A 14286-nucleotide genomic window follows, 5' to 3' on the forward strand; every position below is an offset into this window, starting at 1 on the left:
AAACTACTTTGGCATTCTTACATGGTGAAATCAATTTTCAGTGACTCTCCATCCAGTGAAGATAAAGAGAGAAAGCGACTGCAAAAAGCATTAGAGATTAGATTAAAACAGTGAGTTTTAAAATGTGATTTACAGACTCCTGGAGGTCACTGAGACCATTTCAGGGCATCTGGGAGGTCAAAATTATTTTCATGATAACACTAAGATGTTGTTGCCTTTTTCACTGCATTGACATTTGCACTGATGAGGCAAAAGCAACATTGAGTTAAACTGCTGGTGCCTTAGCACCAATCAAGGCAATGGCACCAGACTGTAGTAGTTAGGCCTTATATTCATTACCACCAAGCAATCTAATAGAAAATAAACGCCAGTTTCAGCTAAGTTGGCCTTGATCATGCAGTAAATTTTTTTAAGTCTGAACCCTTAAATAAATGTGTGTGTGTGTGTGTGTGTTTAAAATATTCTGTGTGACACCATGGGAAGTACACATAAAGCATTTCTAATGGATGTGTGTGTGTGTGTGTGTGTGTGTTGTATCTAGAAAAAGAACATGGAAGAGTTAGGAAAGTGATGAGAAAGGGAAAAATATGTTGCAGTAAAAAGAGAACATGTCATTTATAAAGTTAATTAATAGTAAATGTTGCCAAGAAGAATAAAAGAAACACCTCTGGAAAAAGGAAAATATCAACCATTTCAAGAGACCGAATAAATGATCCACTTTGGGTCCCCATTCACTACACCTTGTACACTGTTCTGGTCTCCTCCTAGCCATACTCTATTGTTGTTGATTGCAGCTACTATTTATTGAGGGTTTATCATGATCAGACCTAGTACCTGATATAAGCCTTATAACCACTCTGTGTGATCAGTATTTTTACCCCAAATTTATGAAGAAACTAAAGCTCTGAGAGGTGAAATGATTCACCTAAAGTCACATTACAAGTGAGTGCATGAATCAGGACCTAAATCCAGGCTGATTTGAAGCCCGTGCTCTTACCCGCCATGCTACACCTTGTGCCTACTCCCTCAAAGAATTTAATCTCCTTGAGGACTGGTACCCAGTCATTTCCTTCCAGATAATGCCATTACTAGCACAATGCTTGTCCATAGTTGGAGCTTAGTAATTTTGTATTGAACGAGTGAATACATGAATGTATGAATGAAAGAAAAACCAAACCAAACCTACTGCTATCAAATCGATTCCAGCTCATAGCAACCCTGTGTTGTTGTTGTTATGTACCGTCGAGTCGGATCCGACTCATAGTGACCCCTCCTTGGGTTTTCGAGGCAATATCACTACGGAAGTAGATTGCCCATCTTCCTTCCAAGGAGTGGCTGGTCGGTTTGAACCACCAGCCTTCTGGTTAGCAGTCAAGTGCCTTAGGCACTACGCTACCAGAGCTTCCAGCAACCCTATAGCAGAGAGTAAATCTGCCCCATAGGGCTTCCAAGTAAAGAGCAGACTGCCTCATCTTTCTCCTACAGAGTGGCTAGTGGGTTTGAACCACCGGCTTTTTGGTTGGCAGCCTAAAGCTTTAATCACTGTACCACCAGAGCTCCTTATGAATGAAACACACAGCTAAATAAAGAATCAAACTGACTTCATTTTCTAGAAACCTGATTAAAAACAGGACCTCTTGCTTCATTGTTAGTTCAAGATGTTGGGCCAGTTTAGCTGAACTATATAAGCTTGCTAATTTTAATTGTTTTCTCTAGTAACATTCCATATCCATTGTTTCCATGGTCATTATTGTACTTCATATTGCTACATCTTGTCTGGCCTGTGACAGGAGGAATGATTTTAAACATAATCCCAAGGGCAGAGATACTTCTTTGTAATCCTAGATGGGATTGCTCTAGGAGAATTTCTACTGAAGATTGTTGCAGGAAACATATATTGAAGAACTAAATACAAATTTTAGATAGATGCAAGATTCTCTGGTTAAAAAAAAAAAAAAAAGTCCAGAGCTTTAGAAATGCTTTTATATCAAATAGGAGGTTGTTAACATCAAGCTTATTTCCATTTGGAAGTGAATCAAACAATTGATAATAATAGTCATTCCTTAGTATTATTATCCAGCATTTTTGAGAGTACAAACCATTATAACTGTTTCTAGAAATGTTTGTTCAGTGTAGCAGAAAATACTAGACACCACCCAGTATTCATTCTTTTCTTCTTCTCTAGTAATAGAATTCTGATTTTATTTGGAGTAGCGATGATGTATTTTCCTTGCAGCTAACTCTGGCTTTCTAACTAACTTCTGGCCAATGAGATGTAAGTATAAAGTGCTGGATAAAATTTCTGACAAAGGTCCTTAAATTTGTGGAATAAAATTCAACATGCATTTATAATTAAAAAAAAAAAAAAAGCCAAACTAAGAATAGAAGGAAGCTTTTTGTTTTGATAAAGGAAATCCAAAAACCTCTAACTATTATCATATTTAATGGTGAAACATTAAAACTTTTTCCCTAAGGTCATGAATAAGACAAGGTTATCCTATATCACAACTTCTATTTAAAATTGCACTGGAGATCATAGCCAGGGAAATAAGGCAAGAAAGAGAAAGAGACATAGATACTGGAGAGGAAGAAGTTGTTATTCATAGATGACATGATCATGTACATAGAAAACTGTAAGAAATCTACAAAAGACAGATTAGTATTAATAAGAAAATTTAGCAGGGTTGCAGAATAAAAAGTCAATATGAAAAATCAATTTTACCTCTATATGCTATCAACAAACAATTAGAAAATAGAACTTTAAAAAATACCATTTACAATAGCATCAAAAAATAAAATACCAAAGGATATATCAAAAAAAGAAGTATAGGATCTTGATCCTGAAAATGACAAAATGATTGAGTGAAATCGAACAAGATCTAAATGAATAGAGAAACATATCACGTCCAATGACTAGAAGATTTAATACTTTTAAGATGTTAATTCTCCCTATGTTGACTTATAGTTTCAACACAATCCAACCAAAATTTTAGCATCTTTTTTTAAGGAAATTGAAAAGCTGATTCTAAAATTTATATGGAAGCATAAAGAATCTAGAATGAATCTAAAATCCAGATGAAACAACATTAAAAATAGTCAATAATCAAAACAAGAAGAGGTTGAAGGACTTACAGTCCCCAATTTTAAGATTTTTATAAAACTACAGTAAAGAGAGTGAGGCATTGGTAGTTATTCAGTGGATCAGTGGAACAGAACAGAACAGAACCATTGTGCAGTGGTTAAAGCACTTGGCTGCTAATAGAAATAGACTCACACATACATGGTCAATAACTCCAAAGCCATCGAGACAATTCAATGGGGAAAGAAAAGTCTTTTAAGAAAGACAAACAGTACTGGAACAAGTGGATATCTTTATGGACAAAAAGATTAATCTAGGCTTTTTTCCTTAATCCAATTACAAAAACTAATTTGATATCATGGCTAAGAGACCAATTGGTTGGTGGTTCAAATCCACCAGCTGCTCTGTGGGAGAAATGACCTTAGTGATCTGCTCCTGTAAAGGTTTAGCCTTAGGAAACTCAAGGGGGCAGTTATACTCTGTCCTAGGGTCGCTATGAGTTGAAATCAACTTGATAACATACAACAACAAGGGTAAAAACCTTTAACTATAAAGCTGCTAGAGGAAAACATAAGAAGAATCTTTGCAACACTGGCATGGGCAAAGATTTCTTAGATAGGCAAAGATTTCTTAGATATAACAAAAAAATGCAATAACCATGAAATTAAAAAATGATAAATTGGACTTCATCAAAATTAAAACATTTTGCTCGACCAAAAACATTGCTAATCAAATAAAAACACATGCCACAGAAAATATTTGTGAAACATGTATCTGGCAAAGAAGGTGTATCCAGAATATATAAAGAACTCTTGCAACACAAAGAAAACAAAAAAGCAATATTTTTTAAGAAGACAAAAAAACCAAAATTTTTTTATTTCCAAAACTGTTTAATAAAGAGATTAAGCTATTAAAGACATCAATTTTAAAAGACAAAGCTTCAGACCTTATGAAAATTAAGAGATAATCAATGAAGCCTATTATTGAAGGTTATTTGTGGAAAAGTTGTGGGGTTTTGTGTTTTTGTTGTTTCTTAATGTTGCTGTGAACTCTAAGTAGGTTCCAAATGGCATTTGGCTAGATGTCTGTGCAAGTGTTCCATCAAAACAAACTAATTTTGAAAAATGGGTAAAAGATTTGAGAGAATATTTCACAAAATAAGGTATAAGAATAACAAATAAGCATGTGTAAAGGTACTCTGTCATTAAAACCAAAAAAAAACAAACTCACTACCGTCAAGTTGATTTGACTCATAGCGACCCATTCTTGGGTTTCCAAGTTGGTATCTCTGTGGAAGTAGATTGCCCAGTCTTCCTTCCGAGGATGGCTGGTGGGTTTGAACTATTGGCCTTCTGGTTAGCAGTCAAGTGCCTTAGGCACTGTGCCACCAGAGCTCCTTTATATTGGTGATAGAAATACAAAATGGTGCAGCCACTTTGGAAAAATAGTACGGCACTTCCTTTAAAATTAAACATATACTGATCATACAATTCAGCAATTCCACTACTAGATAGCTTTTCAAGAGAAATAAAGACATGTCCAGACAAAGACATCCACAAATGATCATAGCAGCGTTTTTCATGATAGCTAAATATGGAAGCAACCCGAATTTCCCTCAATGGGAGAATGAATAAACAAAATGTAGTAAACCCAAACAATAGACCACTTCTTAGCAACAAAAGGAACTATTACTTAGCAACACACATCATAGATGAATCTCAAAAATATCATGCTGTACAAAAGAAGGCAGATATAAAAGAGCATTATAATTACTGCATTATTCTACATTACTACATTATAATTCTAATTACTACATAATAATTACAATAATTACTACACTATTTCCTTTACATTAAGTCCAGGAATAGGCAAAATTAATCTAGAGTATAGAAATAAGAAAACGATTGCCTCTGAGGAAGTGGAACTGATTGTAAAGAGCCATGAGAGCACCTCCTGGGGTGATAGGTTCCACATCTTGTTCCGAGTGGTTGTTGCATGGATGTATTCAATTGCCACTGGAGGTCTGGTTGTGCAGTGGTTAAAGCATTTGGCTGCTAACCAAAAGGTTGGTAGTTTGAACCCACCAGCCATTCCACCAGAACAAGATGAAGCAGTCTGCTTCTGTAAGAATTACAGCTTTAGAAACACTGTGGAGCAGTTCTGTCCTGTCCTATAGGGTTACTATCAATCAGAATTGACTCAATGGAAAAGAGTGGGTATTCAATTGTCAAAACTCACTGAACTGAATACTTCTGATTTGTGCATTTTAGTGTTTGTCAATTATACCTCAAAAGGGGAGAGTGTACAGACAGACAGCTGACATGTACCCTTTATTGATATTCCCCTCTTTTGCCTTCCTGCCTGGAATAGAGAAGTGATGAGTAGTACCCCAGCCTTATTGGATTATGAGAATAAAATCCAAGGTCCATCAATGTTAGAGCAGAAAGCTGAAAAAGCCTGGAGCCCTGATGTCTGTGGAGTCACTCCACTGGCCTTGACTTGCCTTTCTCTAGACTTCTTGTATATGTGGAAGAAGGGGGAAAAACAACAACAACAACTGTCTCATTGAAGCCACTGTCTCTGATGCTTGCAACCTAGCATGTTGTTGTTGTTGTTGTTATTTGCCGTTGAGTCCAACCCGACTCATAGCGACCCCTCCTTGGGTTTCCGAGGCAGTATCCCTACGGAAGTAGATTGCCCAACCTTCCTTCCGAGGAGTGGCTTGTGGGTTTAAACCACCAACCTTCTGGTTAGCAGTCAAGGGCCTTAGGCACTACGCTACCAGAGCTCCTTGCAACCAAGCATAGTTCCTAACAATTACAATCAGTGATGAATTTCTTTCATGGTCAACTTATTTTTGGGTAGAAGAGATTCTAGTTGGGAACCACATTGAAATGTTTTAAAACTATATTATCAAAGCTATTTGTCTTTTCATAGTAATTAATACCTTTGGTATATAACAGTATTAAATTTTAATATATGTTTGGAAAATCATTTCATATATACTAGATAAAGGTTTGGTTTGAGACTAAGCCAGATCTTGGTACAGGTCACCATGAGTCATGCAGCTTTGAGGACATTCATCTTCCAATGATTAATCATGTGGCCTTGGGTAAATTACTAACCCCTCAAAGCTATTGTTACTTCTTCTGAGTATAGGAATAATGAAGCCTGCTTTAACCTGCTGTTATTATGAAGATTGCATGAGGTCATTTATGTAAAACTTTCAGCACAGAGTCTGGCACAGAGCAAATAGTAGCTCTTTTATAATAAAAGGATTTTAAATAATTTGATTTTGAACATGCCATTGACTGTACAGGTAAGTCATCAGAAAGCAATTTTCCCTTGATCGTAACATGGATAATACTTAGTTTTAAAGTTGACAAGTATAGGCTTGCATGTTGCTATGATGCTGAACAGGTTTCAGTAGAGCTCCCAGACTAAGAAGGACTAGGAAGAAAGGCTTGGCAATCTATTTCCTAGAAATCAGCCAATGAAAACCTTATGGACACCAACAGTCCAATCTCATTGTGGATGAGGTTGCCATGAGTCAGGAGCCAATGCAGCAACAGCTCACACCAAAAACAACATAGCATAGTATAACAGAGTAGTTGCTAAATTTCCTAGTGAAGGGCTGCAATGGCCTTCTCCAAGCAATGAGAAAAACCTACACTTCCCAAAGTACATCAGAGGAAGCTACAAAAATTATTATTTTGTCAGAAGTTACTGTAGTGGAGAAAAATAAGCGAGTATGAATGAATCACTGTCAAATAACCTCAGAGCATGGTTGTCCTTGTGGATAGAAATCTCTGAGGGCCTGGGGATGGTCTCAGTCCATCTGCACACTATTCTGCAGTGACCCTGCAGTAAAGGATTGATCCCTTAACTGCAGAACACAAAGCCAAGTTTACCACATCCTGACCTACTCAGGGAGGCAGATGCTGCAAATGCTGCAAGCGCGGGAAGCACCCAAGAACCATACAGTTAGGATGACCTCACCTTGGCTGCAAACAACCCAGCCAACTGAGAAAGCTACAGTAGTTTAAACAAATGGGAGAGAGGTGCCAGGGAATTTACAAGCTCTCAGCAAGTGCAATTCAAGAGTGGGGCTATCTCTACAGAAAATCAGTGCACAAAGATGCCAAAGAATTTACTTACCTGCAAGGGTTGGCTATTTCTTCTGGCGTTGTTTTCATAAAAGGGGAGACAGGTTTTTCCACAAAAGAGCCGAAGCCGAGTCTAAAGTTGCTGGTTAATTTAGACATCTCCTTGGAAAGCAGGGAGCCCAGTTCTTTGATTGTGTTAAGGTCGTCATCCATGGAGGCTGAGAGGTCCATGAGGTAATACAAGTCCACAGGGTAATCCTCGGTCTGGCGGACATGCAACTGCAGGGTCTGTTCACCACCTGCAAAGCCCCCGTAGGAAATACGAATAAATGAAAACACACCATGATTTATCTTTAAGTAGCCAATCATGCCACCTGGCTATTTCATTTCAATAAGAACTTACTGAAGACACTTATAATTTCATGATCTATGTGGTAGTTTGTAAATGAACAAGCTCATAAAAATCTTTTCACTAGTGAGTGTAGAGCTACCTAAGGAGGTATAAGTTGGGATATTTTATATCTCCTAGGGAAAACTAGCATCCATTTAGATGGAAGATAAGCTGATTGTGTTTGTGTGTGTGTGTGTATGTGTGTGTGGCTTTAGAAAAGGAAAACAAATAAAAGGGATTTAAAGCTATATTAAACCCTTGAACAAATATGATGTAAACCTTAACAACATTTGGGTAATTGAGATGGTTACTATAAGATAAAGTTTTTTAAATAACATATTTGGAGTGTAAGTGGCCAATGCGAATAAGGAAAAATTTTAACCTAGCAATTCTTAATTTTTGGTAAATTTGAGTCTCAGTAATCAATGATATGTAATATAGTGCACAATATTTTAGTGGAATAGTGATGCTACCATATATGAGATTATTTTTATTTACATAAGCCAACACAGAGTAAGAGTTACGTCTCACTGACAAGAAAGTATAACATACCTGGTCTTAATTTAAGAATCAAGCTTTGAGGTGTAATCTGAACAATGTTGGAACTATTTTTCTGTCTGCCGACACTGAGAGGCTTATTCTTAAGTATTTCTACTTGGGAAACAGGGTTTTCGATGAAGGTTAATTGACATCCTTTAGCTAAAAGATTTCCTGGGGTATCACACCTTTCACTAGCTCCAGATGGATGGGTAAAATTCTAAAAGAGAAAAGAACAATAATAACATGAGGAGGAGGTGGGAAGGGATAAATCTGTGATTCTTTATAACAGCCACTGATTCTTTTTTTTTTTGGTTAGGTATTTTGCCAAACTCAGTATATTATATTTACACATGCTCAACATTGATTGTAGGTCTAAAGTTAAGCTATATCAGAATAACCAGAGAATTCTGCAAGTAAACCTCTGAATAAAATTAAAGTTTTTTTAAAAAATTGTATTGAACTGAATTCACCAAGAGCTCTGGTAGTATAGTGGATAAGGCATTTGGCTGCTAACCAAAAAGGTCAGCGGTTCAAACCCACCACCTGCTCCCTGGAAGGAAAATGGGGCAACATAAAGTTTTACAGCCTTCTTGGGTCACTATGAGTCAGAATTGACTCAATGGCAGTGAATTAGGTTAGGTTAGAAACTTACATTAACTGGTTGGTTTTAAAAAAAAAAAAAAAAAAAAAAATGTGCACTCCTATAAAGCTTTTCCTGTACTATGACCAGATCTTTGAAATAGTTGAATTTGTAGAGGAGATACCATCTGTGAACTTATCTCTCCAGGACAACCTCTAGGTTCATGGAATTTTACACAAGTGTGTCACTCCAAACCCAGTGACAAATACAGCCTTTTCTATGGATTCCTAAAAGATAGGAGTCATAGCATCTCTCTGTCTAGAACTCTACCAGCTTTTGTTCAATGCCTCATCACCTAGTGTTTTTTTCACTACGGTTAACCTCCTGGGGATTTTAAACTCAGTGCCTGAAAGTGTTCTCAGTTCAATGTGTTTTCAAACTTTTTTCAAGATTTGGAGATGTGGAAGAGAAATAAAAGAGAACACGATTTAGAAGACTGCTTTTTGCAAATTTTCTCAGGCCCCACTGAATCCTCCTGGGTAGCAAAGGTCAGTGAGATGCAGTGCTTCTGGGCAAAGAGAAGGCCAGACCAAATAAGGCCTGTGAACCCTTGAATGCCCAGAACAGAGAGGAAAGCTGAGAGACAAATACCTGTCTTACCTGATAGCCACAGCTGCTCTGGAGATGAGAGGCTCTAGACAAAATTGAACTTGAGGCCTATTGACTCTCATAGTTGGAGAGGAAGTTAACTAATACTCGTGTTGTTTTTCACTTGTCCCTTAGAATTCCAAGTCACACTAGGAAACTTACATTTCTTCTGAAATTATTTTTTTAAATTTTATTTACTTATTTTGTTGTTGTTGAGGATACACACAGCAAAAACCAAAACCAAACCCACTGCAATCAAGTTCATTCCAATCCATAGCAACTTCTATTGGATTTCCAAGGCTGTAAATCTTTACAGAGGTAGATTGCCTCATCTTTCTCCCATGAAGCAGCTGGTGGGTTTGAACCACCAATCTTCTGGTTGGCAGCCAAATGCCTTACCCACTATGCCACCAGAGTCACTTATATGCACAGCAAAGTATACACCTATTCACAAATTTCTATATGTACAATTTAGTGACATTGATTACATTCTTCAAGTTGTGCAACCATTCATTCTCACTCTCCTTTTCTCAATTATTTCTCTTTCATTAACATAAACTCTGTGCCCCTAAGGTTCCTGTCTTTGCTATTGCCAATTTAAGGGGCGCTGGTGGTGTTGTGGGTAAAGCATTTGATTTGAAACCACCAGCCGCTTGGAGGGACAAAGATGAGACAGTCTGCTTCCTTAAAGATTTACAGCCTTGGAAATCCTATGGGGCAGATCTACTTTGTCCTAAAGGATCGTTATCTATTGGAATCGGCTCAACGGCAGTGGGTTTTGTTGTCCATCTGATCTTATACATACAGTTTTTAAAAGAACATAATGCTCAAGGCAGACATTTTTTACTAGTTAAGCTAAATCATTGTTTGGTTTTAAGAAATGAGGTTAATTTTTGAGAATATAATTTGTTATCTTTTAGTTAGGCCTGTGCATATTTGAGGCTGTACATCAGCATAGCAAACTCTGTAACTTCCTATGACGTGTCCAAGGCAAACAGGGATAATGATATGATAACCACATTCTCTCTCACTGATCTGGACAAAGCCTCAGAATTCTCAACACAGTGTCACTACTACCACCTGTAGTCACAGCTTTTGCCAAAAGATCAGAGGTGGTGTTAACAACAGAATCCATTTAGTACCTGCTCTAAGCAGAAGATGAATTTACTTTTTTGCTTACTTTAATTGCCTGATACACTGATAACGATTTTTGTTATTGGATTGGCCACTTAGAATAATCTGACCCTAAAATTTGATGATAATTAAGCTACCAAGTATCACCCACAAGTAAAGTTGTCAATAACAACTTAAGAATTTCTCTTAAAATAATGCTAAAAATGCATTTAAATGAAAATTCTAGAAGCAGACATTTTGCTTGATTGATTTGTTATTTTATGTCTCTAGCATAAAATGAATACTGTATTCTTCAGGGAGTTAAGATCTAAAGATGCATGCGAATTTTACTGTCCTTTTATGTGTGTTCTCAACTTGCTTTTGATACATGAGCTCAGAAAAGCATAATTTCTTAGAACTTTTGTTTGTGTCCCATCAGTCAAGGCAGCAGTTTGGGAGTAAGCGCCATATGTATTGTCTGTGAGCCCTTCCTCTGTGATAGGTATTAAACCTGAAATTGAGTTTTTCACAATGACAGCCAGGTCTTGATTTGGGCATCCAGGTTTGTTTCCCTTTGAGCCACGCTACTCAGCTCATGCTGAACTTGGTATTTGTATGGTTTGATTTGTGGTTAGATTCTCTTCTTGAAATTCAGTTGGTTGAGAATTGTTTTAAATCCAGAAAGCTAAGGCAACTGTCTCTCACCATAAATCATTTACAGATTGCTCTGTAGTGTCACAGGACAGGGAGTGACTTAGGATGACTTGTTATATATCTTATATATCCCCAAATCGTCCTCATCCTGCTCTCACCAGGTAAGGTTTGGCTATCGGTTTGGCCAGATAAGGAATATATGTTTGGGGCTTTGTGGTGTGGCAATGAGTAAATGAACTTGTGAAAATGCAATTGTTAAAAGAATTGAATAATGGCTACATAGTAATGTTTACTCAACTTTAGGACATAGGACTTAAACTTAACCTTAGAATCTAGTGGTAGTTTGGAATGAACCCTGCATCCCAGATGGAAAACATCTAACTATAATTTTGAACTCAAATGTATGCTTGACTTCAGGAAATATTATCTTTGTGATCTCTGATTATCCAGAGATCCTCAGCATTTTAGAAATGGCTTTAAAATAGTAGTAGGAGTCAAGTAGAAGAAAAGATCCCAAGTTAAGTATTGTTCAGATCATTTGACATCTACTCCTTCTTCAAACTGCTTTTTAATCATATGAATGGCTCCTTGATCTGCTAATGTTTATATTTCCTTTTCTGATTGGTTTTATTCATATAACTTCATAGAAAGCTGGAAACTACCAGAGCTATTGCTAATGGAATTAACATGACTACAATTGCACAACATTTAAAAAAAAAAGAAAAACCAACTAGTTGAGTCATTTGCTTTACCTCCTGAGAACACCAGGCACAATGAGGTCCAATGAGTAAGCAGTCTGCACAGGTCTCTGCACCGCCCAGGGCACAGCCACCTATGTTTAAACCCAGCAAGATGCAAGGCATTAGGTGCATGTTCAGTTATTCCATTTACAAGACGTATGGCTCTTAAAGCACTTGAACAAAACGACATTGAAGTTTATTTTAACCTCCAAAAATCAGTGATAAAAATATTAGCAGTTCTTATCAAACTTACAGTTTACATCATTACACTGAAAATCTGTATGCCCTATGAGCCAACATTACATTTCTCTTTTCTCTTAAAATGTGAAAATACCTGTATGTTCACAAATGTGGAATCATATTTTATTACCCCTACGCAATTTCTGCCACTTTATTTTTTGAAAATCACTTGCACTCATTAAAAATACTTCTTTCTTAAATGTAGTCTATCTCTATTTTTTAAATAAAATCCTTTTTTTCTCTCAAGATTGTTACTTTTCAGTAGCTGTCATTGTCCTACAATAAACTAGTTAGAAAAGTTTACAAAATGGTTGTCACAATGTTATTAAGAAGTCTTATTATGTAGTAGTGCTGTTTAATTCTCCTAATTAAAATGCCTGTGCAACCTTTGTATTTATTTACCTTAAGCCTGGAGCATTCATTGTGGGAACAGCCCTGAGTCTGCCCGTAATTTGTTACAAGTGTTCCCTCAGTGACAAAAAAAAAAGCAATCGAACAGATCGAGTGAAAAATGATTTCTGATCTAGTTTCTGAGCCAAATGACAGGTTTGTCGAGGATATCATGAACGTAATATATCAGAGAACTTAAGTCTTACCTTGTACGTAATCATTCCCTCTTAGAAATAGAAAGAACAGGCAAAGGAGTTCAATCCCCATTCGTTTTCACTTCTCGCTGTGCAGACAGATTAAAAAATGAATTACCTTCAACATTACAAGACCAAAGCTGAACATCGTTAAAGTCTGTCTTTCTTGAAGCATAAAATCTTAAGTACTACTTACACTGCTTTGAAACGAAACTTGAGATGTAAATAAAAAGTTTTCATTAAGACTGAAATGAAAACAGAGGCTACCTGGACAGGTAAAGAAGAAAAGCTGTGTTTAAAAGCAACTTCAACATGATTTACTTCCTTGTTCTCCTTATAAGGAAGGCAGGTGTACAATCACCAAGAGGTGGGGAAATTGATTCAGGAGAAATTTTTATGTAAATTCTACAAGTCTCTCTGCATCCTAGAGAAAGGTAATATCTTTAGTGAGATATTGATCAGTGCAATGTCAAAAGAGAAATGGAAATATGATCTGAAGTTGTTTCTAAAATAATTCTGAGTTACAATAAACAGTAAAGATGTTTAAATAAAACAGTATTTAAGTTAAATGTAAGGATGACTAAAAAAAAAAAGAAGAGCTAAACAAAAATACCTGAGATTTTTGTATTCCATTGTTAAATTCTTTACAGAGAATTGAACTGAACTCTGAAAAATAAAAATCGTTACTTTACATTCAAATTGGAAGGCAGGCAAGGGAAGCATATCACTGTGTTCCCTTGTTTTTAAAACTGAATGTTTTTCTGTAGGTATAGAATTCCTAAAAAAAAAAAAAAAGTAATATTTGAAATAAACAAAATATATAAAATATAATGTATGAAAATTAAACTAGACCCAAATTAGATTTATAAGCTAATCTCAAAACAACAACAATGGATGTAGAAATGATGCTGGAGATTCTCAGTCCCTTGGGATAACACCCGTGTTTTCCATCTTGTATTCAGCTCCAGGTTCTAGCTCAACACTTGGCACATTGGAAGTATTTATTTGTGAATGAGATGTCTCCATTCCCTTCCATTTCATATATTTATTTTATGGCTAAATTCATGAGGCTGTTGTATTTTCCTCAACAAATTCAGGTGAGTGTTTTGGGATTTGTAGCAACTGTAAACAAGAAAGACTCAAATACTCACTTTGTCACTCATCAAATGGTCTCACCTTGGGTAGGCTTCTTTGTGTCTGAGCTTGTGTCTTGGGAGGTTATCTTTTAAAAGTATATTCTTGGCAAATATATAAAAAACCTGTGAAGAGAGGGAAGTAATTATAGACTGCTCAGGGTCCTCTCAGGAGGTTGTGTTCAATTTTAAATTCCATCATATACAAGGATGGAACAATCCTGAAGAGAGAAACCAGAATTGTTAAAGTATTAGAAAATATGCCTTTTTGGGAAAAAATACAGTTAAATGAAATAATGTGACTTAGCTCGAAGAAGACGACCGAGGGGAAGTTTATCTGTGTCCCTGATATTGCTTCCATTCTTGTATCCAGGATTAGCTGCCATTCATTCATTTTCTTTTTTTTTTTATTAGGATTTGGGTGAAGATTTACAGAGTAAATTCACTTTTCATACAGCAGTTCACATATACTTTGTCT

The 14286-nt window shown here is 36.4% G+C and overlaps 1 protein-coding gene across 1 annotated transcript in view; it reads right to left on the bottom strand.

Moving 5' to 3' along the window:
- Window positions 1–12748, bottom strand: part of ITGB6 (integrin subunit beta 6) — a 101730-nt gene extending 88982 nt beyond the window's left edge. Inside the window, exons 1-4 of the mRNA XM_007941832.2 lie at window positions 12688–12748; window positions 11864–11943; window positions 8129–8333; window positions 7238–7484 (exon numbers count right to left, since the gene is read on the bottom strand). Coding sequence (XP_007940023.1) covers window positions 7238–7484; window positions 8129–8333; window positions 11864–11943; window positions 12688–12748 — 593 coding nt within the window. The remainder of the gene's footprint in view (window positions 1–7237; window positions 7485–8128; window positions 8334–11863; window positions 11944–12687) is intronic.
- Window positions 12749–14286: the final 1538 nt, after the last annotated feature.

The sequence above is a fragment of the Orycteropus afer genome, unplaced genomic scaffold, assembly GCF_000298275.1.
Source record: "Orycteropus afer afer isolate SDZICR_OR568_19922 unplaced genomic scaffold, OryAfe1.0 scaffold00084, whole genome shotgun sequence".
NCBI lineage: Eukaryota > Metazoa > Chordata > Mammalia > Tubulidentata > Orycteropodidae > Orycteropus > Orycteropus afer.